The 24919-nt window shown below is 45.8% G+C and overlaps 1 protein-coding gene across 1 annotated transcript; it reads left to right on the top strand.

The window, feature by feature from the left end:
* Positions 1-1242: 1242 nt before the first annotated feature.
* LOC118775655 (transmembrane protein 164) lies at positions 1243-24263 on the top strand. Its single transcript, XM_036525671.1, has 6 exons — positions 1243-2554; positions 12025-12074; positions 16054-16120; positions 19638-19716; positions 21688-21788; positions 23068-24263. Exons 1-6 carry the CDS (start codon positions 2117-2119, stop codon positions 23272-23274), a joined length of 942 nt encoding a protein of 313 aa, XP_036381564.1. The 5' UTR covers positions 1243-2116; the 3' UTR covers positions 23275-24263.
* The last annotated feature ends 656 nt before the right edge of the window (positions 24264-24919 follow it).

The raw sequence follows: 24919 nt of genomic DNA on the forward strand, positions 1-24919 counted from the left end.
TTGTCTTGTGTATTTATTCAATTGACTGAATGTAGCACCATGGGTCCCAGGGAAACATTATTTCAACCATACTGTATACTGCATATGGATGGGCTGACAATAAAATCTCTCTGACTCTGGCAATGTCACTACTATAACCTCTTTATTATTTGCAACCAATTTCATTCCATTATGTAAAATTTCCATTGTTAGGATGTATTTGAAATGACCATAAAGATCTCGATGCAATTGGTCAACATTTTCCTTTCAGTTCAAATTCAAAAATAAATAAAGATATAAGCAGAATAGGGAAATCGCATGGAATGGGATGAAATGGAATGTAATGGAGTAAAACAAAACAAATCATGAACGCCCGAAACGTGAACACACTAGTACTACCACTAGAGGGCACTCCTACACAAGCAAACATTATGATGTTGGCCAATCCAGCGTTTTAATAGACGTTTACAAACCTGCTTGGGAACATGTACTAGACATAAAAATGCCTTTCCTGCGCAACGTTTTACAGTGCAACTGCGACCTGTGCATTAACAATTTAATTAATTTTAGATAGAGGTCATTAATCTGTTAATTCATTTAGGTATAAAATAATTTGATACCTGAAAATCGAAATACTCACTGAATTAAATGCAGAAAAGCCAAATGCTTTTCCATTGGAAGCTAAAGGGTAATTTATATGAATTGTATAATGGTTGTCCCTGGTAAAATTCGGATGATATGTGGTAGTTATGGGTCCATTTGAACTGAAATCCATTAAACAAGGGGGGAAAAAAGAAAGGGAAAAACACTTCTGAGACTACGGTTAATGACTTCATGATCGCATATATTTCGGAACTAGCTAAGACGCTGGTTCGCCGAGGTATGCTTGCTGACATACTGTCTTTAATGTATAAAACGAGCTGCAAATGGATGTCAGTCCTCTTACATAAGGATGTGGCAGAACAACGCCTGGGCAACAGAAATATCACCTTTGTGCGCAGGCAGTAGAAAAATAGCTGATGTCGCACTTCGTATTTCTCTGTGTTGCGCTGCATTGTGCAAGCACCTCTTTGTTCAACTGCAGAATAATCGGCTTAATTGGTTTAATTCTGTCGAAATCACGTTTCGTAATGTTTAACGTTTTCTTGTGCACGGTTGGTGTGGATGGGGTTAACGAAACGTCTCTCACTCATGAGTGTAAAGAGGCGGGTTTAGCGCTTGTTCCCATCCAATCCCGTTGGCTAGATTAGTCAGAAACAAGAGGATGGAAATGGATGCGAATTCAGGGGAACTGACTAAATAGCCAATTTATTCTGTTCCGGTAAACCCACTTGGACAGCCGGGAGAGGCCCTCTCCATGAATCTGTTTTGGCCGTTTGTGATTGAGATTGTTTCAGCGGACCACATGGACATGCCCGATTATCAGACGGTATTTCGCCAGCCACTGTAGCCAGCCAGACACCAAGGACCGCTCGCTTTCCCTCGCTGTTCTGATAGCTAGCTATATACTACCTGGGTGTAATTAGGAAAGCATGTTGGATTTTGTACATCCTCGCATGCGACGCTGTGTCGTTTAGCTAACCACGCATCTCATCCGTAGGGCCCATTCCCAGCGTTTTTTGGGGGTGAAAAAATTGCAGCCGTAGAAGGTTGACTGAGCCTTCTTTTATATAACATCTACAGCTAGCTGTAAGGCTAGCAGTTCGTTTTTTCCCCACAGGTTGGAATGATACTGCTTCCTCAGCCTGGAAATTTCCTACAGTATTGGTGAATTGCTTTCTGATAACACTGGGTGCAGCTATCCTTTGGATTCACCCCCCCCTCCTCCCCCCCTTTTTTTTTTTTAGCTTGCCGTGCATCACCAGCTACAGTGATAGATACAGTACTTTATGTGAACGTCATGATCTCTGGAATGTGATTTTTTGAGTTTCTTAGCGAGCTAGCGAGCAATTTTCAATTTCCTCTCGGTTTTTTTAGATGAATCCTTCAGATAGCTGGTGATTTGATGGCTTTTGCGTTTATTGCCACCTGCTAAGTCACGCTTCCATCGCGTGGTTCCTCAGTAGCTTAGGTAGCTGTTACTGCTAATTGTGATTTTTAAGACACTCTTGGTTGGGTCAAAAAAATTTTGCCGTTCATGTTTCGTCAGGAAATTAGTGTGTTATCTTTCATTCCGTCTTGTTCTTACCTTTTCCAATACGAGAAGAGGAACATGTCTCGGTATAACATTTACAGTCTTTTAGACTGGGTCTACGGCGGGGTGGACCCGAAGTTTGAAGGCAACGGGGGTCCAGAGTGCGCCGCGTTCCTGTCCCCGCAGCAGCGCATGAACGAAAGCCTGGTCATGATTCTCATATCCATCGTAGAAGTCGTGCTGGCGCTCAGAAAAATCAACATTTCGAAAGAACTTAAAGAACTCGCGAAGGATGGAGGACAGACCATGGAAGACAGCTTGGGGAAAAACTTGTTGCTAGTGGCGCTGTGCATGACGTTCGGAGTGGAGGTCGGGTTCAAGTTTGCCACCAGGACGGTGATATATCTGCTGAATCCCTGTCACGTTGTCACCATGGTACAGGTATGCTTAAAAAACAGTATTAGTGCTATCCCACCTTTAGTATTTCTTTGGCAGCTGTACAATTTTGTATTTATAGCTTACTACAAGTTTTTAATTTTATTTATTCATTTATGTGGCTGTCAGTCTCTTCAGTCACACCTTCACCAACAGGCATGTTTATTTAGCATCCATATGATTGAATGTGTGTTGTGTGTGCGTGTGTGTATGTGTATATAGTGTATAAACATACATCACACTCACTCTCACCCCCCAACCCCCCCTCCCATATGCACACACACACACGCACACACCGACACACACACGCATTATATCGATCTGAGAAGGTATGTATATATGCAAGGATATTGAAGTAGTGGCTTTGAAACTCTGCCAGCCAGTGTCTGTCTGACATTCCGTCTGTTCAAAGAAACATTTTTGGGGAAAAAAAAATATGAAATCACTTTTGGTTGACAGACGTAGACTGGTTACTTGGTTACAATATAATGAATAATGAAGGCTTTCTTGATGGGTTCCCGTTTCAGTCAAGACCGATCTCACTGAAGAGTGCCTCCCTAACACATTATTAATAAATGATACTCCCTGACTAACATAAATCAATAATGATTATTAAAAGCATAATTTGATAAATAAAATAGCAGCTTAGAATATCACTAATCCAAAACATTTTTAGAATAAAAATATAACATTATTTGTTTGTATAAATGTCTTCATTGTTAATTGCTGTCGCTTGTGATGTTTTCCTGCAGATTATTATTATTAGTATTGCATATGACATATTCACATATGATATCCCTATGATTAAAACCTGCAGTAGACTAGTTCTGTTTCCTCAGTGCTGCTGTATTTCACTGCCTCTATCAACAAGGTTATCCTGCGCTGCCTAGATCTGATGCGTCCCACTTATTTTCTCAGCCAACTGAAGTATCATTCAGATGAGTAATGTCCTCTGAATATAGAGGCTGAGAGCTGAAATTAATGGGATTTTTTTTTTTTTTTTTTTTTTGGCCAAAAAAGCAGAACAGTATCCTTGGCCGTTACCCAGGGTGAAGATGTGTCTCTGGCCACATGGAAGTTGTCAGTATGGTTTCAGCACAACGGTGTGGTGGTTGAGCTGTGTTATCATGGCAGGCCGTGTTGCTGATATATCTGTAAAGGCCAGCAGTTCTCTTTGATTTGTTGTTCCTGTTTTCTGAGGATGCTTAAGGAAAAACCTTTCATGTATTAGAAATTTCATACGGAAGTACTTGTATCTGTAACAGGAACTACAAGCTTGTATTTGCAACTCATACGTTGTAGCCGTGTCTTTTGTTCTTGCTGGTGAAGTGCTGAAAGACCATGCTGATGATTAAGTTGACATGTTGGAGGAAGAGACATTGGACTGAAATAACAGTTGGTTAGATTCAGCAATTTGTTCTCAGGGTTTTAAAAAAAAGATGCACTCTTGATAAAGAGCTTACAGTTTATGGGTATTAACCAAAATGTTTAGTTGTAAAATAGGCCAATGGGAAGAACACGGTAAGGTGAAAATGCACAGGTTTCACTGGAGAGCATGTCCTTGAAAAAAGCTCATATCTGCAAGTCTCATCTTCCAGTACATGAGGAAGGATGCTTTGCTGAAAGACTATGTGATGCATGTTCGTTTCCTGCAAACATTACCCAAGAATTTACCGTATTAACTAGACTCAGGAAAATGCGAAAGGACACAGCGTTCTGTGCAGTGTAGGTTTTGAAAAAGGCCCTTTTGCCAGTCTGTTCTCATAAATCTCATACCCACACAGTGCCCTGCTCTCCTTGCACACACACCAGCAAACGGACCACTTCTGTTTACCTTTATTCACCCACCTGGGTTTGAGAACAGAATCATATATCTGATATACAGGTTAATAGGACAGACCAGGATATTTTGTACAAATGCATTGTCTCACGTGTGAGTGATGAAACTTTTATCTTTTACACAGGAAATATTAGGAAATATGTAACTAACAGCCTGAGCCTTAGGGACAGTGTTAAAAGATGCAGAAAATGACTTCCTTTTCAATATTTACGCATGTTCCAGTGTAGGCTCTATGGCTGTTGCCCTGTGAGAGTGTCTGATTTTGTGGTATTTGCTACAGTCTGGGGATACAAAAATACAGAGCCTGTGTGATCTTGCGTTTTCATTATGTTCTTTGGAACAGTAAAGACAAACCTAGGTAGCCTGAACAAGCAAAGCAAGGCTTGGAGCGCTAAGCCAGAGGGATGAAGGAGATGTGTTCACCGTGGCCAAGTGTGTCTTGTTGTGGGGTCTTGGCAAGCCGACCGGCTGCCGCCGCACAATGAGGCGGTTGTTGTCCGCCGGCCGGGGCCGCAAGGTGTGGGCTGTGTGTGTACGCTGGGTCCAGCAGCGGTAGTCTGGGAGCACTGAGGCGAGATGGCCATGGGGCGGGTGGGGCTGGGGATGTAGAGATGTTTGGCTCTGTGCCGCGCCCCCCCCCCCTGCACATTGGCCTCGGCTCTGTCTGCAGTATGTCCATACTCTTCCCCACGGGCTCACCGCTGTCGATCCTTTCCTCTCATTCTGATTGGCTGGGTATGCCGAATACGCTGGGAAGTCATTAAATTCCCAATTTGACAGTGAATATGATAGCCGTAGTCCATTAGAGTCTTTAACTGGGTATGACACACAATTTAGTTATCGATGGTTCTTTTATCTTTTGTGTTTACATATAGCTGGGTGTTCTCTATGAGCTTGTTGGCTCAAGGCTAATATTTGTCCGGTAAACACAAAGCTTGGCTTTGACTGAAATATGTGGGTATTATTTCACAACTGGGTACAGTAATATCTTAGATGCATGTTAAAGCCCAATAAGACTGGAGTGTCTGAGTTGGACGGAGTTTCCGTGCAACTTTTCCAGCAGGACAGGGTGCGGCTTTCTGAGTCCTTATCTCGCTCTTTGGCTCCACAAATCCTCCTCAAATCAGCCCGAGGCACTGCTGTGATTCCGCTGCACTGCGAGACGGCACGCTAGATCAAATGTCCGCCTCGTTTTACGGTTCAGGTGTTCTGACTACGGTTTTGGAATGTCGGCCTCTTTGGCGGTGCAGCGCTAACTACCTCCCAGAATCCTCAACCGACGGCGACCACCACCTAATGGAAACGGGGTCAGTTAGTGACCACCTCCGGCCACGCGGGCAAGAAACGGTCAATTGCAAGATGGCCGGCCGCCAGTGAATAGTTGGCACGGCCTCTCCGTTCAGTCTGGGCACAATGAGGAAAACGAGCAGGACTTTAATGTCCCGGGCTAAGAAGAACAAAGCATTCTTTCCCAACCGCGACCGCTCGCTCTCTTCATTAATGAGCCATACCCCCCACCCCGTTATTGAAAGGGTCCTCTTATCTGGAGGCGCTGACATCACGCTCTGATAGCATCACTCGGACTGCACTTAGTGAGGGATGGCATGAATTTCTATGATATGGGTGTTGAGAAGCCAGGACATTTTATTTACAGATAAGTGGGACATTGTTTGTCAGTTAGTCAGACAGCAGGATAAATGCTCTCTATTCAGCCATGTGTATGACAGTTGGTGAAAACCTTGTTTAGCCGTCTTTGTTCTGAAGGCCCGGTTTGATGCAGAAGCTCTCGATCTCAGGTGAAATTTTGACAAAAAATAGAAACAATCATGAATAAATAAGGACATTTGCTCTGAGCTAATCAGCAGTTTCCGAAGACTTTGCCGCTCTTTGGCAGAGAAGTACGAGAACAGTAGTCTCAAGCTGGACCCAATGAAGCAGAAGCATAGCTGGGCACTTCACACAGGGCTAGTTTGCTGATTGGTGGTTCACCTGATCTCCTGATCTAGGTAACCTTCCACACCTGGATGCACTCTTTGCTCATGTGTGCATTCCTCTGTCGAGTGGACATGGGTTTCAAAACGCTGTCTCCTTACGTAACAGTCCAGCGATTTACAGTCTTAGACTCCGAGTAGCAAGTTAATGTTCAGACACACACGCGGACATTGATAAATATGAAACATCCAGCGTAGCTGCTAAAATGCATGGTGTCATCTTACTATTTAATCTGAGAGAAGCTGCTGTTTGTTTTAAGGAAACAGCTTTGTATGTTTTCATTTCAAATATTTGTTTTGAGTACTCTCTAACAAGAAGGGTGTCTGCTTTTCCTGCGTGTAATTTTAAAGCTGTTTTCCAAATAAACAGCTTCCAAGTGGATGCTACGCGGCGACTCGTTACAAATCGCGGGAAACAGGACCAGGACCCCAGGGGTCTCTGGAGATACGCCGAAAAAAAAAACAGGCGGTAAAAACAGCGTGTAAAATGGGCCGGGGGTATAACGTCGGGAAGCTCTCCCGACTGGCGAGTTCCCACGGGACCGCACTTACTGAGGTGAGCGAAAGCCAGCAAAAACCCCAGAGACGTTAGGGAAATCAGAGACGTGTGAAAAAGGTTCCAGGCGCTTCAGATCACTTGAATTTACCTCTGTGCCGCACTGGCCCTGTGCTCTTGCTGTGTCGTCATTCTAGCTGTAGCTAACAGAACATCGAAGGCGTTACTGTGCGGTAGGAGCCCGCCATGTTGTAGAAATGAAGTGGGTGTAATGTCGATTTTAGGGTGAGACATTTAGTCTGCTGTGACTGCCTGTCAGGTGAGGGCACCTCTGCCACGGCTCAGCATGGTGCACTCACACCCTGTCTGCCTGTCGCCATGGTGATCTTCTCTTTATGATGTGTGTCCTCATGTCCTCGCTGTAGATGCTTCGGTTTGCCCTTCGTCGGGAACAGGGGACAGCCACAGCCAGTGTAATATGGGCTCCACTAGTTATTTCATTCGGAAACATTGCCAGGGGCTTCACAGGTGCAGAAACACATTCATATCTACCCATGATGCTCTGCTCGAGGCCGTGGCCAGGAGGTGTGGTGAGGCGGTGGAGATATTAAAAGGATTGCTGAGGGTAGGTGGAAATGTGCCCCGGGCTGTTTGCAGAGTGCGTTTGTGAGGTGTGCCGATGGGGCCGGGCCTGTGCAGACCACTCTGTGCTGTGCAGACCTGTGCAGTGAACCAGTCAGGACAAGCGGATGCACACTATTAACCCCTTAAACAGCCAATGAACAACGGGCGAATGAACAACACAAACCCCTTTCAACACAGCGAGCGCATTCACGGAATCTGCAAAATGGAGGCACGGAGCACAGATTCTAACTGTGGAGACCGTGGAGTGGTTTGTTTTTTTTTGTATTGGTTTATAGTATTTTTGCCTGTGTGGTTTCAACAGCCATTTGTGGGCAATGGAAAAGCTCAGATTATGTGACTTCCGTTTCATCATGAAGGAAGTGCTACTGAGGCACGCTTCAGCTTTTGAAATCCACACCCCACAAAGCAGCAAGTATGAGAAGTGGGACTCTGCACAGACCAAGCCATCGGTTCTGTCTTTTCATGTGGTCATATATTGTAGTTTTATTCATTTTTCAATACCGTTTGTCTCATTACAACAGTACTGGTGACAGTTAGACTTTAAAAAGCTAATTGACTGCGTTTCCAGCTTGGAACTGTTTTTTCAAGCATGTGTCCAGAGGACCTCTACTGGCATTTTATCTCTGTGGGATTTAGATTGATAGGATGACTTTTTGTCCACTAAAAGCTTGATATTAAAGTACTTTAAGAAACAATATTAAATCAGAATAAGAAGGTAAGGTAACATTATTAAATGGATACCCTGAATGATCACTGCCACACGTGAAAACATCTGCTTAAGATCACATTTTTGTCACAGTTGGTCTCATAATTAACCACAGCCTGTGAACAACTACAGAATAGGCTTCATATCTGCTCCAGGTTGTTTTCAGTGAAATACAGAGTTAAATTATAAGTCTGGTGCACTCCTAATACTTGTCAGGAATGGTTTTCCTCTGACACAGCAGATTATAGCCTCTTAACTGCATTTCGTTGCTGAAATATAAAAATAGTGGGGTCCTGAAGCAGATAAAACTAATTGTTTTAGACCAAAGATAAAGAAGATTCAGAGAAATTGAGTGCATGTGCATGTATTAATACGTGGAGACGATGAGGCACATCGCTTCAGGACTCATCTGTCAGGTCAGGTTTGGATTCAGAGTTTTTCTGAGGATGCCCCTGCCTCTTTGTTTCTGAAAGGTTTGAATAGTTTTCCCTCCTCACGCAAAAAAAAGACAGAAGTGGAAGTTCACTGAGGAAATTTGACCTACACCATGGTCTGGAAAACCAGACTGGTGAAAACTGAAGAGGTCATGACCCTTGGTCAGGATCTTGCTGTTTGTTTTGCTTTGCACTGACCTGGGTGAGTCTTGCTTGGAAAAAGGGGAGAACCTGTTCTGTGAGAATGGCTGTTGTTCTGTAACATGCTGTACATGCCCAAATCTTTGTCTACTCCTAATTTGGATTGCAAAACCAAATTTACATTCTGCATGTAAATATCACCACAGGCCTACGGGACCGCAGTGTAACGGGAAACAATAACACATTACTGAACATCATTGTGGCGTGTACAATGAGAACAGCCAAACTGTTGCAACAACTTCGTGGAGCACGTGTGTGCATATGTGCTTTGAACACCTTTGACATTTTCTGAGCGCACTATCACCATACTGCCGCTTGCTTCCTGTCTTTGCAGATCTCTCGTGGGCCCCCTTTTTCCCCATTTTTTATCTCCGCCTGTCACAGGCCGTATCTCTCCATCTGACTCCCCTTTTCTTTCATGTGGCTGTTGTTAAGAGGAAGGCCCTGCGCCTCCACGTCTCTGAGGAAGGGACAGCTGTGCAAAATTCCACAGGCAGCCAATGAGCTGACGGTGTCCCCGGGTCAGGTCCCCCCCGAAGCCGTCCAGAGGAAACTTCTGTGTGCTTAAATCCTGCAGGCTATTGTTTCTTCTGCGGAGTGGGTGAGGCGCGGAACAGCTGGGCGGGGCGAGATGCCACCAGATCTAGCAACATTTTAGGACAGGCTGTGCTAAACTTACTAAATTTTTTTTCAAAGCTTATCAGCACTCCTGGAATTTTCGACGCTAGTCGGAACAGATACTGCTCACATGGAATGCACTCAGAAGTATCTAATTATTTAAGGGAGACTTGGGTTGGGTGGGGTGGCGCCATGGCTTGGGCCGCAGCCCTGAACTTCTCATTTCCTGTACCTTCCTCATCTTCCCTAATCTGTTCCCCCTGGGGTCATCCCCCTAACCTCACCCGGTCACCTCCGGCTCCATTAAGTTGGTGTGGAGAGCGACGCCGGTTTCCCCCTGATTATGAAACGACTCAGATGCTGTTGCAGGCTGCCCCGTGTGAGACTCCCCCTTTGCTTAGGGCCCGGGAGGAGCTTCCTTCAGGGCTGCACTCCACTCCCACGTAGCCATGTATCACAGACCTCTGGGATAACGTATGGCAGTCTGTGTATTAATTCTACAGCACAGGCTGAAACACTTACTTTTACATTTACATTTACATCTGCATTTATTCGTTTGGTAGACGCTTTTATCCAAAGCGACTTACAAATGAACACATACAGCCATGACTAGAAGCTTACGCGTCTCAGAATCTGACCTAACGTTCCTCCACGATTTATTCATTGTTGAACTGCTTATTTAGGTTCGGACACCACAATGGTGTTCAGTTTGAACACCACAATGATGTTCAGCTGGAACACCACAATGATGTTCAGAATGTAAACCTCTCATTTACATTCTGCATATAAATATCATATTCTCCTGTGAGATTGCAGACAGTATGGTATTTATATGCAGAATGTAAATTAGGTTTTTGCAATCCAAATTAGGAGGAAGCAATGGTTATGGTGTGTAGGCACGTTACAGAACAACAACTATTCTCGCAGAACAAGCACTTCTCAGTCAGCCTCTCCAAAGCTCAGTCACCGACTAACTAAATGTCCAGGTCAATGCAAAAAAGAGAGTGTAGGACAGTAGTGTGGTATAGTGGTAGCGAGTGGCACTTGTAACCCAAAGGTTGCCAGTTCAATTCTCTGGTGGGAAATTGCTCTTGTAACCTTAGGCGAGGTACTTAATCTGAATCGCCTTAGGATATACCTAGTTATATAAATGGATGAAAAATTGTAAGATATGTTGCTCTGGGTAAGAATGCCTGTTAAGCAAAGGTGACATAAAGGTTGAAATATCTTGAAGAAAAAACCTTAAGCTCCAATAAGCAAAGAGCTACAGCCTGAACAAGGAAAAATCTGAACTCTTCCACATGCTTCCACATGGTCAAAGAGAGCAAAGCGCTGATTGATTTCAAATTCAAATACAGACCCCAGTTTATACCTCGTCCTCCTCTGATTGGCTGTCGTGTCTTTCCAATGTGTCCCAGTGGGCTCACAAAGAGACCCAATGTTCCAGCCCGCGAAAGCAAAGCAAGGCCAGGCTTCAGTATGGTAGCCACTTCAAGCTGCAGCACAGAGCGCCCTTTGAAAAAAGTGTCTCTCGGTGCGTTTTCAGAAGAATCCACAGCACAGACACAGCTTTGGGACACAGATGAGTTTAGTTTCATGAGGTTCCCTCAGAACCTTTGGGCTTCACATTCAAGGTCCCTGCAGCTGCAGTTTGGTTTGCTGGCACAGGTTCTGGGGAACAGGGTGCTTCGAATGTTTTGAATAGGATATGTGCTGGGCTCTTGGCCTATGCCACCAACTGTGGAGGGCTGTCTCTCTGGCCAGGTTTCTCGCATGGACACAGCTGGTCACAATGAACATCTGCTGATTTTCTCAGACCCAGTCGGTCCCTCTGCCCAACACCCATAAAACTTTTAACTATCACCCTGGAAGCACACTGGTCCAGTCTGTCACTACGGCATAATGCACGTGGTGAATATTCCTACAAAGATTTTTTATACTGGCAAGTGCAGCTGTGTAGTGATTATTCATATCGCCTGAGTTACTTTTTCTGTCTTCATAGTTTATGACTAGCTGTCACCTCTACATGATACTATTATGGCTTCCATTGATAAGATAACACATTGCAAAAGACATTACATACCACTTACCTCACCTGGGACGTTTGAACTCAAAGATATTTCCACAAGATGCTGAATTAGATGGTGTTTATTTTTTGTCTTTACATCATTGGAGGAGATTATAGCACATGTAAGCATATTTCTCTGCAGACAAAATTATCTTGGCTTCCAATGCAAAAAAAAAACACTTGCAATTTTATTGAAAATATGTACTTTTCAGAATGTGTATATTCATAATTTAAAGACATCGGCAGATATACAGTAGCAGGTATAACTGTAATACTGCTGAGTAGTGAGCTTGTTTTGATTTGCTGTATCGATGTGATGGATGCATTGATGTTGCTTAACTCTTCCTGAGAAAGTGAGTAGTAAGCAGCATATGATCCGCGCATGTGTGCAAAGGAACAGATTAACAGGTCTGCTCAGGGAGCTAAGCTCAGCTCACTTTGTGCCTAAACTTATTTTCTCTCGTCGCCCCAACGCAGATCTTCCTGCTGGCCTGTCCACCCTGCAGAACAACCATGGTCATCTTTAGGTGAGTAACAACATTCGTTACATTACATTATTGGCATTTAGGAGACGCTCTTACCCAGAGCGACTTACATCAGTTACAGTGTTATCCATTTTATATAACTGGATATTTACTGAGGCAATTTGGGGTTAAGTACCATGCCCAAGGGTACAGCAGCAGTGCCCCAGCGGGCTATCACACCTGCAACCTTTTGGTCATGAGTCCTGCTCCTTAACCGCTATGCTACACCGCCGCCCCACAGTCCACGCATTGGTCACGGTCCACAAATCACCTGTGCCTCCACACACGGAGGCTCTCCTGTGCTCACCCAATGACAGCGCAGACGCCATCAAAACTTCACCCAGTGGGAATCCGGTGTGACTGTGGCGTGTCCACCGTCATATGATGTATTCCGTTCAGACGCTGTCACACACCGCTGCTAAAAATAAGCCTGTATCCTGACAGCGCCCGCCACGCTCCGTGGCTCTGCGCAGTTTTTGTAGTCTATACAGGGAGATAAATGGGCACGGCAGTCTCATTTTCGGGCTGCATAATTATTTATTATTATGGAGGCTGCTCTGTGCAGCCCCGCAATTATACTTGTTATTAAAGTCATCATTGAAGCTCCAAGCGTTAGACAGCAGGTTGTGGTTCTGTTAATTCCTGCATATTGTCATATAGTATAGTTCAGAGTGTCATATGCAAATGTGTATAATTATGTCAGTCTGTCTATGCAGTATTTTATACCCACATTAGCATCACAGTTAGCAATAACATTAATAATTAAAATAAAACTTAATTCAGTTAGTATCTGTCCAAATCTCTCTTGCACACAACAAGAGCTCTTTGAACTCAAAGCTGACAGATTTTCCAAGCCTAAAGCTGCATCCATATCTCAGAAAGAGAGGTGGTCAGTGCGATACAAAAATGGTAGCAGTATTAAATATAGTGAAGTGTACCCACAGGCTTTGTCAGCGGATCACTGAGCTGGATTCCTGTCACTCCTGTGAGCTAAACGGTCCTCTATCCACACCCTCTGTCACGCCCTCCCTATGAACGGAATAAACAAAACCTCTCTATGTGACCTCCTGGTCTAATCACTGTGACTCATTTCCACAATTTACTGCAGCACAGGCCAGGGTTACTGTCAACTGCTGTTGTTTGTGTCTCTCAGGTTTCATTTCCGTACAGGCCGTGCTCCACAGAGTGGTGGAAAGGCAGGGGTGAGAGAATGTGTCTTTGACAGGTCTGAGGTCTGCTAATGGCAGACGTCACTTATAGGGCCATTCAGTTTTGGGGCGTGTCTGTTTGAGGCTTTCTCCTCAATACTGCGCAGATAAAGGCAATGTGAAGAAGATCAAGTAAAGGAGGGCATTAATCAGCGGCACAGCTGTTAATGCAAATGACAGAAGTGATGCAATCCCGTGTCAGAGAAGTCTGCAGGACTAGGATAGGCTTTGTCTTCAAGGATATACAATGCCAGTCAAAGATAACGTGATAATGGGAAACATGTATTCAAAGACATTTTAATCTAAAGACATATGCTTAAATGCTAGAAATTTGTTTGTTAGACAAATATAAATAGTGAAGTTCATGCCTGTATGAATGTATGAATGTATGAATTTCTTTCCAAAAAATAAAAAATTAAAAAAAAAATGTTTTTGGCTACTTTGAAGAATCTAAAATATAAGACAGTTTTGATTTGTTTAACACTTTTTGGTCACTGCATGGTTCCATTCCATGTTATTTCACAGTTTTGATGTCTTTACTATTACTCTAAAATGTTGGAAATAGTGTAAAATAAACAAATAACCCTTCTACGAGCAGGTGTGTCCAAACTTTTGGACTGGCGCTGTACACGGCATTGGAAAATGCCCTCGCATCATGGGGTATTTCAGGAGCCGTGATAGCATCGCGCTAGTATCTTGCATGCTCCCCCTGGTCACGTCCTGCCGGGAGACACCGCCGTGAGGAATTCCTCATGGGCGGGGCCCCTCTGCGCCGGGGGCCCGGGAGCTGCGGCACCAGCAGAGCCCTAATGGAACTTCACAGCGGTGTTAGATTCTCAGTGGCACCAGTCCCCCCATTTGCCCAGCACTTACTTATTGTGGCCTGCAGGAGCCTGAGGGAATGGCTTGTCTGCACAAGGGTGCCACAATCCATGCCTCCTTCCAGAAAAAGTCACCACCAGCATGGAATCTTCTCGCTGCGCATGTAACATGTATTAGGTCTGCTTTTAAAACGAGACTCGATTACATTACGGGCCATAGAAAGCGTGTTGGACCGAGAAAGACACAGCTGAAAAAATGTCCACTGGAGAATTTCCAGGGAGAGGGCTAAACTCAAGCTGCCATCCTGGATCCAGTCTTAATTCATATCGCATCCACGGTGTTCCTGCACTGCCGCCCAGGAGCAGGGAAAAACACTGCTGTGTAATTTCACAGCACTGATGATGGTTTTTAAACTCTTTGTAAATGTAAACTGAGCTAAAAGCTTTGCTCTCAAACGTTCGTCCATGAACAGTGTAGTATCCCTTTAAGCAAAAACATTTGCATCCTAAGCTCACCCTGTTATTTCACGTTATCAACAAAGAGAGACACCTTCTGTGCTTGTAAACATGCTTGAAAGGGAAGTGTACTTTCATCTGCTTATCGAGATGAGAGCCAAAACCTCTATATTAAGCAACCAAATTCATATCACAAAATGGAAATCTTCGATGCCGTGCCATGGCTGCAAAACCGATGATGTGTAATGTGATTAAGACTATCAGATGCGGCTGCTTAGTGTCTCGTTTCGAAACTGATCTGTAAAAAAAAAAAAAAAAAAAACTCTTCAGAATGGGGCTTGAAATTAATCGCAAGCTGTCTGAAAGAACCTTGGGATGCTGGGTGGTTTGTGGCATTGGAACTGGAAACCCTAAATGGAGATTTGCTCTGGGGGTGGCTGATAGAATGACCAGTCGGGTCACAGGTTCAGTTTTTAAATAATTGACTTTTTTCAGGGGACTTTCCGTGATAAAGGCAAAGTGGAACGCCTGTCTTTATTTTCCATTAGGAAAAAGAGGTACCCTTTAGTGCCATCGTGCTGTAGAGCGTGAAGTGGACAGGATTTTAGAGATCCAGCCATCCAGGGTCATTGAATGAAGGACTCCACTTGAGCTTGGCTGCTGTATGAAGCACCACGACGGCACTCTTTGTTATCAACCTCCCCGTGACGACAGCCAAAAACGCACCAGTTGTGTCACAGCGCAGTCCCCAGACCAATGGGTCACTGTGCGACTGTGTGCACTCTCCAAAAGGAGGAGGGCATGGCTTGAAGATTGACACTACTGCTGTTGGGAGAAATTAAACTAGCCATCCACCAGAATTTAGTTTTTTTGTATGAGCACCCTGCCAGGTATTAGTGATTAGTGATCACAGTGTCAAGTGGATGTTTCCTTAGCCGCAACGTTTTTTAAGTGGCTGGTGTTCTTTTTGCTGAGACGCACATTGACTTTCTGTATTGGTGGGAAGCCAGAAAGGAAAGAAAAATGCTGAGTATGAATTTGGGTAAGGTGGTTTCAGGGGGAGGATTTTGGTGTGACAACTGTGGCTTGGCAGTGGTTTGGTGTCCTGTGTTGCAAAGCATTGTGGGAAACGAGTGTTATCTTGTGAGATGGTGTGAGCTCGACCATGCGATGTATACGAGAGGTCCGAGGAGAGGCTTATAATTAACCCTGCAGATAAAACCAGGCATCGACCTCCAAGTGAACGGAGCGGCGTTCATTAAGGATTCATTTAACAAGGGGATTCCTTCTTTTAACATCAGAGATCACAGCACAAGAGCAAGTGCTTCATTGGCAACAGACCTCCAGCACACCACACACTGAATTAACGGCACTCACACTCCAAAACGGCCCCTGTGGTTCAGGTAGTGGGGTTGAAACAGTGGTGTCAGTGGTGGGATATATTTGGACAGCAGTGACTGCAGTGTGATGTTCTCTCTCCGTCTTCTCTCTCCGCAGGCTTCAGGTCCACATGCTGAATGGCGCCTTGCTGGCCCTTCTCTTTCCTGTCGTCAACACCAGACTCGTGAGTGTGCCTTCATTAATCAATTATCAATCAACCAATTAATATACATTAATGCCCTTCAGAGTGGTATTTCCACAGAAAGATTTGTCGAGGAGCACACAGTAAAAGATGAGAAAAGCAAAAACGGAACAAAGAAATATATAAGAAAAGCAAAATGTAACTAGATAAAGCCAAAAGTGCAAATAAATGGTGGGAGGAAGTTATAACAACACAAAGAATGCATACTGAATAATCAATTCACTGGCTCACATCAGATAAACTTTTCACGTAATAGCTGCCTCAGGGCTACACGGGATGGCTTTTTTGAGTGGTGTTCACAGAGGCTTGTTATTTCAAATGTGTCCAATGAGTTTTGTTTTCCTCCAGCATGATTCAGCTGAAAAAAAGCCCCCCCCCCCCAAAGATGAAATGAGAAATGCAGGGCTGTGATCAAAGACCGAACCGCTACTGTGCGTGCACTTTTTCCCTCAGCTTGATGCTTCATCTGCAGAATAACAGTCTACCCTCAAACAAATTTCAATGTCTGCTGTAGGAACAATCTGCACTGAGTTTCTGTGCTGTAGCATACTGATGAGCACCACCTAGAAAGTGCGATCTTCTCTCACGTAATCCTTCGTAAGGCAGAAATACCGATGCTCCGACGGGAGCGGCATAAGGAGGAAGTGGAGTAAGTAATGTGCTTGTCCCTCCGGCAGCGTGCAGATGGAATGAAATTATGTGCAAATTTTCCACCCAGTTTCATAGCTCGTTTTCTGCGGACTTCGCAGTGGACGCGTAATGTTAGGAGAGCTGCAATCTACCCCATCAACATCAAAGCAGCACTAAGCAAAGCGGCTAGGATCACTGTTTACAGGCCACATGCACGCATAGTTAACAGATGACACACGCGGTCTGTACACTCCTCATTTACAAACATAAACCAAATGCCTCGCAGAGCCTGCCATGGTGCAGTGTGAATGCCATGTTTAGTAATGCCACAGACTATTGCCGTAACCATGGTCACCAAGCCTCGGCCTCTTGGCAGGAGGGATCATTTGTTTGCCTGACTGCAGTCGTTGCAAAGCAGGAATCACAGCAATGGTCATATTGAGTTACCAGTGATCGAATTGTTGCGAAAGGGGCCCCGCCTTCCTTTGTGCGTGGCTGTATTTCCTCTCAGGGATTTTTTTTTCAGTTTGATTTCGCAGAGAGAGAGCTTTTCCTTCCCCTTGGGCTTTTGCAGGCTGAACCACATAGCGGGGGGGGGGGGGGGGTGCACGGGATCAAATCCGCTACGGTGCCGCCGAGCTACCTGAGCCGGCTGAGTGGCGAAGCAAACGGGCGGGGCGGGCGGGGAGGGTTCCTTTTTTGTTTTCCCGCCGCTGTTCCAGTGGGAATCGCACACCGATAGCGTGCGCGCCAGTGTGGGATCCCCTCGGCACTTGGCAGCGAACAGGCCCGCTAAAGAGGAAGCAGCCATGTGGAGAAACGGTGTGAGGTAACGGGGGTGTGAAACCGAACACGCGGCGCACGCTAGCGCCCAACGGTGCCGGAGGATCCCCTGCCTTGGCGGGACCGTGCCGGGTTGGGCCGCGCCAGCGCCAGGGCCCCGCATTTCGCTCACCCGTTCTGTCGAGGGAGCCAAAATCGGGACCGACATCCAAGGCTCTGGCCTCGAGCTCTTTCTGTTCAGACAAGCCTTTGCATAATGAACCGCGCTCACAAAAAAAGGGAGAACCGTGGCTGTTTTCCCAGGGGACTTCCCGATAAAGGCCTCTGTCTGAGACCTCTGGCGGGCCGTGCGATCGGTACTGACTCAGTGAGGCTTTGCGATCCCCGACATCGGGTGGAGATAACCACGTGACGTCAATCACCGACTTGTTTGTCCAAACCAAAAGAGAGTGTGGGCTCACCACAGCCAAACCCTGCATCATTTCGTTGAGGCCAGTGAGTCAGTGATGTGAGAACACGACAGCTCTTCCTGTTTCGGGGTTCATGAAGCCCCCCCCCCATGTTCAGGCCTCAGGCGGGTGTGGTTTGGCACGCTGTCTGCAGTCATCTGTGTGGAGAGCAGAGAGGGGCACGCCCGCCGGGGGGCAAAGGGGGCCCTACAACGTGAGCCGAGCTCTCATGACACCCCGTCCTCCTCGGTGCCCGCTGACTGCGCCGTCCTTGAGGGAGAGGGAGGACGGACACGCCGCGTCTGCGGGCCTCCCGCCTCCCCCCGCGAGACTTGCCCCCTTCCCCCCCCCCGGTGTGCGGGGCTGTCGGAGGAACCTGTTATCACCGTCTCTGCACCAGAGCTCTCAAAGGTCACTCAGACACCACGCAGAGTTATGCCTTCTCCAGGCCTGCCCGTCCACAACGCAGAGTCAGGGTTACATAAGGTCCCGCTCATAGCCACGCAACATAGCAACATATACAGCATGTTAGCACTGTGTCATATCATCATCAAACACCATATCGGCAGCGTAGCATAGTGGTTAGGGAGCAGGACTCTTAACCTGAAAGGTTGCCGGTTTGATTCCCCACTACTTTGCCCAAGGGTACAGAAGCAGTACCCTTGGGCAAGGTACTTAGCCCACAACTGCCTCAGTAGACATCCAGCTGCATAAAGGTTATTATTATTATTATGTTATCACATTGTAAAAAACTGGTACCGATGTAAGTCTCTCTGGTTAAGAGCATCTGCCAAAATGGCAAAATCATGATATGTCATGATGTTTTGCCTACATTTTTAAAATGTTTGTAGAAAACAGCAAGATTTGAGGCACCTTTGGTATTCACGCTGTTGAAATCCCCCCTTCCCACCAAACGAGCACCTTACATCAGAGGCTGGGATTTCTGTGGGAAAGATTACGCTATTAATCTGCAGCTAGAGAGAGGTCAGAATGACCGGTTTCCAGGAGACTGTCAGTTGCAGGAGACCAATGCTCGGGATCTGGGGTATCATAAAACCAGCGCTGTCACACTTGCCCCCGGTCTCAATGTATGGAGCCATTTTATAGCCGTGCTGAGCAAATGACCAAAGCAATTACATTCCTGCTCTTGCTGTCTTATTTCTTTCTTGGCCATGTTATTATGTACATATATTTTTTGTAGTTTTACTGTGAGAAGTTGAATTCAGTCCCTGATCTGTGCTCTCGTGGGTAACCTCTGCCCGGGGGATGAAACAAGCTAACGTCAGCATTCCAACTACACTGTCCGTAGCAGTAATAATAAGGGCCAAATGTTGGTTCAGTCACGGTGAAGACAAAGGTTTGCTTGTGTTAGCGCTGTAGCGCAGGCTGTACTCTTGTATGGTTTTAGCCCGCCTGAGCCGCTCAAAGCCTTCAGCTCTCAGCAAAACACTTGCCAGACAACTGTCACATACCTGGCTCCCGTTTCTGCATTGTAAACCATTACAGGCCATTCTCTGTGTAGTACAGTAACACGGCCCCCTACATGCCAAGCTCAAGGTTATTAGGGGGCACCGTTGGTTCATTTAGCTATTGAATTACATGTTTTATCTGTTTTTATATATCTGTGTTTCTCACAGCTCCCATTCGAGAAAGAAGTGTACTACATCCAACATTCCATGCTCTACCTCGTCCCCATCTACCTCTTCAGGAAAGGAGGTAGGTTTCTGACATGTTTGTGCACTTTTCCAGTTGTTCTAGGTACTGTAGCATTGTGAAACACTGTGTCAGGGTACTGCAGTATTATGATTTTTGTTAGTGTTACAGACAAACCTGGTTGATATCGTCAGTCAGTTTCTGGAGTAGTATCAGTATGCCTAGGAGGTACATGCTGTGTGACAGTGCCATCTAGTGTTCATTTACAGTCACTACTGGCATATTATTCCCCATAAAAAGAATGGTGGCGGTTCATGCCTTCTCTGGGTTTCAGGTTTTAAATAATGTATTTACAATCATAGCAGGTGAAAGCTAGAGAGGGCTTGAGTGAGTTATGAGAGGGGATCCTTTGCGTAGGAGGGTCGGGAAGGAAAGTAGTGATTTCTACTCTACAGAACAGTTGCCTCCGCCTGTTGCCCCAGGTATTTACTGAAGTTCACACACTGTTTCGGCATTCAAAACCATACTGCAGAATGTCTTTCCTTTCCAGACACTCCCTGCACTATATTGGGAGTGTTTTAAGTAGATTATTTCAGTGCATTCTGCCTTTCACAGCCTGTTACATGTCTGTGTCTATCTGTGGGCGGCAGTGTAGCATAGTGGTTAAGGAGCCAGTTCGATTCCCCACTGGGGCATTGCTTGCTTAACTCACCATTGCTTCAGTAGATATACAGCTATATAAATGGATAATATTGTGAAAATCTAACTAATGTAAGTCGCTCTGGATAAGAGCGTCTGCTAAATGCCAGTAATGCAATGTAATGTCTATCCATTGTGGGGTAAACTGTAGTAATGAGGGAGAGTGGGAACTGGGGTTCACCCAGCGGGGTCCCCCATGGTGTCGCTCATCGGGCGTTCTCTGCACCGCAGCGCGGCCCTGCAGGCTAATGAGGGGACAGGCCAGAGCGCCAAAGCCGCCAAAGCCGCCGGAGCCTGGGAAGCTGTTCTGTGCGCCGTGGCGGGGGTGGTGGAGCCTAATGCTATCAAAGCCGTGTCCCGTCTGTGTCAGGGATCAATAGGCGTTTTGTTCTGGGTCCTTTTCTAAGCGCTCCGAGCTGCGGGGCGCTGATCCAGACGCTCGGTTCAGCGTTTGTGGGCGACTGCAGAGCGCGGGGGTCGGGGGGTGGGGAGGGTGGCGTGGGGTTGGGGGGGAGGTGGCGAGCTGTCCGTCACTGAGCATGTCACTCAGCGAGAGAGGGGGGGGGCTCTCACAATAAACGTCCCATGCGGGCCCATGTGAAACTGAAATGACACTGGGTTTGAGAGGGAAAGAGGAACTTCATCTACTCCAATCAGCATCATTAGAATAGTATGTGATTTTTGTAAATGCTGTAGTTTTTTTTGCAAAAATGCTGGCTAAAACTATGACCAGAATTGCATTTACATTACGTTTACATTTATTCATCTGGCAGTCACTTTTATCCAAAGCATCCTAACCATGTAAGAATTTGTTCTCTGTACTAAACTGAATCCAACTGTCCAATCAGGAAATGGGCTGACAACGCATGCACCTAGCATCTTGGAGCATATTCCATGTATAAGATCACAGTAACAGTGCGTAGGAGTAAATTTAAGTAATGTAATGTAGTGTAATGTATTCCAGTAGTATGTAATGTATTCCATAGAAGAAGGTTGTGTGGAAATGCGTGGGTGGCAGGTGCAGTGTGTGTGTGTGTGTGTGTGTGTGTGTGTGTGTGTGTGTGTGTGTGTGTGTGTGTGTGTGTGCGTGTAGGAGGGAAACAGCAGGGTGGAGTCTGACTGTTCATCTGACAGAAGGTGTGAGAATAAGGGCCAGCTCATGGAGATGGATGTGCTGGCCCTGGTTTTCACCATCCAGCACATCGGTAATGAATGTGTCCCTTACCTTCCACGGCACACGCTGTTCAGATGTGCATTAGAGAGGAGGAGGGCCCGTGTCTTTTAACCTCAAAGGCCGCTCAGTGCTTAATGCTGCTTTCCCCCCCCTCCCTGCAGGCATGTACAAGCCGGAGCCCCTGGGTGACATGTGGTGGGCCCTGCTCTCCACCGGCATCCTGTTCCTGTACCACTTCGTGTTCCTGCAGGGCCTGGGACTGGTGAGGCAGCGCGCTCACTACATTACGTTACATTACATTCACTTAGCAGACGCTCTTATCCAGAGCGACGCACACAGGTTACTGTTTTATCCATTACATTACATTCATTTAGCAGACGCTCTTATCCAGAGTGACGCACACAGGTTACAGTTTTATCCATTGCATTACATTACATTCATTTAGCAGACGCTCTTATCCAAAGCGACTTACATAGGTTACAGTTTTATCCATTACGTTACATTACATTCATTTAGCAGACGCTCTTATCTAGAGCGACGCACACAGGTTACAGTTTTATCCATTACGTTACATTACATTCACTGAGCAGATGCTCTTATCCAGAGCGACGCACACAGGTTACAGTTTTATCCCTTACATTACTGTCACTTAGCAGATGCTCTTATCCAGAGCGACGCACACAGGTTACAGTTTTATCCCTTACATTACTGTCACTTAGCAGATGCTCTTATCCAGAGCGACGCACACAGGTTACAGTTTTATCCATTACGTTACATTACATTCATTTAGCAGATGCTCTTATCCAGAGCGACTTCCAGCACGAATGAACAGAACTGCCACAATCGCAGTCACTAGATTGCAGAACCCAGCACACATTGCAACACTACACCTAAAGTAAACAGCCAGTAATAAAAGTAACACAAGTAGCAGGTGTTAGGGGGTGGGGATTGATGTGGAACCAAAATGCAGCCTGAAGAAGTGGGTCTTCAGTCTGCATTGGAAGATGGCCGCTGATCTGACCCCCCTGTAGTTCATTTGACTACTGGGGGAACAGTACAGACAGGGATCGAGTCTGAGAGGAGTGACCAGTCAGGGCAGGGCCATCTATCCATCTATTACAGCTGGATATTTACTGAGCCAATTTTGGGTTAAGTACCATGCCCAGGGGTACAACAGCAGTGCCCCAGCGGAGGAACTACACCACACCACACCTACTCCTCGCATGGAGAGGCCTGTGTTTCAGTTGTCATACCTGACCAATTAGTGCTGTCCCCTGGAATGCCTCCGCAGCCCCAGTGTCTTTCATCATTTAGCTCTAGGGGGCATTGTTTATGTCAATACTTATTCAGATTCAAGCCTTCACAACCCAGGTGACACAGTGATATTGCCTGCCTCCTCCCTCCATCCTGCCTGAGGTTCCCAGCCGCAGCTTTCATGACTGAACTATCGCAAAAGTATGACTGACATATTGTAAAGTATGACTAAAGTGTCGCGGAGTGTTTTAGATTCTGATCGAGTGACTGTGTTCTCTCCCCTGCAGGTCACAGAGGTCAACCTCAACAACATGCTGTGCCCGGCGGTCTCGGACCCCTTCTATGGGCCCTGGTACCGGGTGTGGGCAACGGGCCACCAGACCGTGCTGACGCTGGTGCACGGCAAGGCGCTGACGCTGCTCTCCCACAGCTACGGTCCTGCCTGCAGGTACCTGCTGGACTCCGCCCGTCTGCGTGGCAAGAAGGTGGCCTGATCCCGGGGCCCGGCACCCCGGGGGCCCCCAACACCAGAGCCTGACCCTGGAGCCTTCCCCTCCCAGTGCCTGCTCTTCCTGGGAGTATCCTTCACCCCCCTTTTTTATTTTAAAGAAAACACCTTGTATCGCTCTATCAGATTGACTGTTGTTTTTTTTTCTACTTTTATTTTACTTCAGGGTAAGTGAAATATCCAGTGTCAGTAATTCAGTGTCAGTACACACAGTGCTGCAGTTGGCTTGCAATACTTGATGCTTGTGATGGTTTGAGGAGCTAGTGGTTTTCAGGGGGCCAGTGTTTCAGTACTTGCCTTATTTCATTTACAGCTTATTCCTGAACGGACTTTGGAGAACCCCGCGGGACTCCTTACCTTCTGAAGATGCCTTTTTGTTAGTTCCTTTTAACTGGCGGTGACAGAGGGCCACCTGTAACAGATGTTTGATGTTGTTGTTCATTTTAAAATGTGGATACGTCCCTCTGCCCTGAACACGTTGCCATTTTTTTTGTTTGTCTTGAAGGAACAAAGTGTCATTTACGTTTGTCACTGTTAAACTGCTGTAAAAAAAAAAAAAAAAAAAAAACATGATACTGTAGTGATAATTTAAGCCACCCGGCTTTGGTGGCGTGCTCGTACTCTGCAATGTCTGGTTCTATGGTGACAGGATGACACTCCTAGCTGCTGCTTCTGTCTGCGGTACCTGACAGCAGAGCAACTCCTGTCTGTTGGGTGGAGTCCGGAGATTGCGGACTCTGTGGTGACCCTCCCGAAAGCCCTGCGAGGGGGGGGGGGTTCTTGTCCAATAGGGACAAAGGTAGTGACAGGTAGGACTACGTTGCAGATGTTGGGCCCGCCCCATATTGTTACGTGGGGAAAAGTGAAGTGAAAGGGATTTTCTCAGTTGTTGGTATTGTTGTTGCAGAACTGTATATATATATATCAAACATTCAACAAGACGTGCAGACTTTTTGTACTTTTACCAGGTCAATGTGTACTATGTGGTATTGAAAATTAAAGTGTTTAATGGTTGTCCAGTGTCTCTGTCTCTTCCATGAATCCTCCATCCACACCTTAAAGAAGCCTGTTACGTTTTCAGTATATGAACATGGAATATTGATGGACTTGGGTGTTTGTGGTGCATGTTTCTTTTCAACCATAGAAAGATCATTTAGTAGAAGACATGTCCAGAGTAAAACTACTTCAGGGGGCTCATTGTTACAATAAATATGCATATAGTATGGGGGTTGGGAATTAATGTCTCAATATCACCACCCATTTATAGAGATGTATGCTTAAGACAGCTGACTGTACCTTCATCCATGTGAAGTGGATGCTGTTCATTTAAATTTCAAGAGGAGGTTGTTCCTACTTGTTTTATCACTCAAGATAAAGGGCTCATGCTGAAAGAAATGTCTGCACTTTATCAGGCCCCGGTATCTTTATGATTCGTATGAATAAAGATTAGACAAAGCTTATCTCCCGTTGAACACACTGCCAAACATCAGTTTAATATAACAAGGACTGAAACAAAAACGAGATGACACAAGAGAAATGATCTTTTCACTGAATTTTTTTTATTTTTTTATTGGATAAATGATTTTAAAAGGTAATAACAATAGTGTTTAAAACTACAATATCGCCACAGC

This window comes from Megalops cyprinoides, chromosome 3, assembly GCF_013368585.1.
Source record: "Megalops cyprinoides isolate fMegCyp1 chromosome 3, fMegCyp1.pri, whole genome shotgun sequence".
NCBI lineage: Eukaryota > Metazoa > Chordata > Actinopteri > Elopiformes > Megalopidae > Megalops > Megalops cyprinoides.

What these genes read in the sequence shown, in the direction of transcription:
- LOC118775655 (XM_036525671.1), top strand. Translation starts at nt 2,117, where the DNA reads ATGTTTCGTCAGGAAATTAGTGTGTTATCTTTCATTCCGTCTTGTTCT. An exon ending in ACAACCATGGTCATCTTTAG is followed by an intron (nt 12,075 to 16,053) that starts GTGAGTAACAAC and finishes CTCTCTCCGCAG; the next exon opens with GCTTCAGGTCCACATGCTGA. An exon ending in CTACCTCTTCAGGAAAGGAG is followed by an intron (nt 19,717 to 21,687) that starts GTAGGTTTCTGA and finishes CCCTCCCTGCAG; the next exon opens with GCATGTACAAGCCGGAGCCC.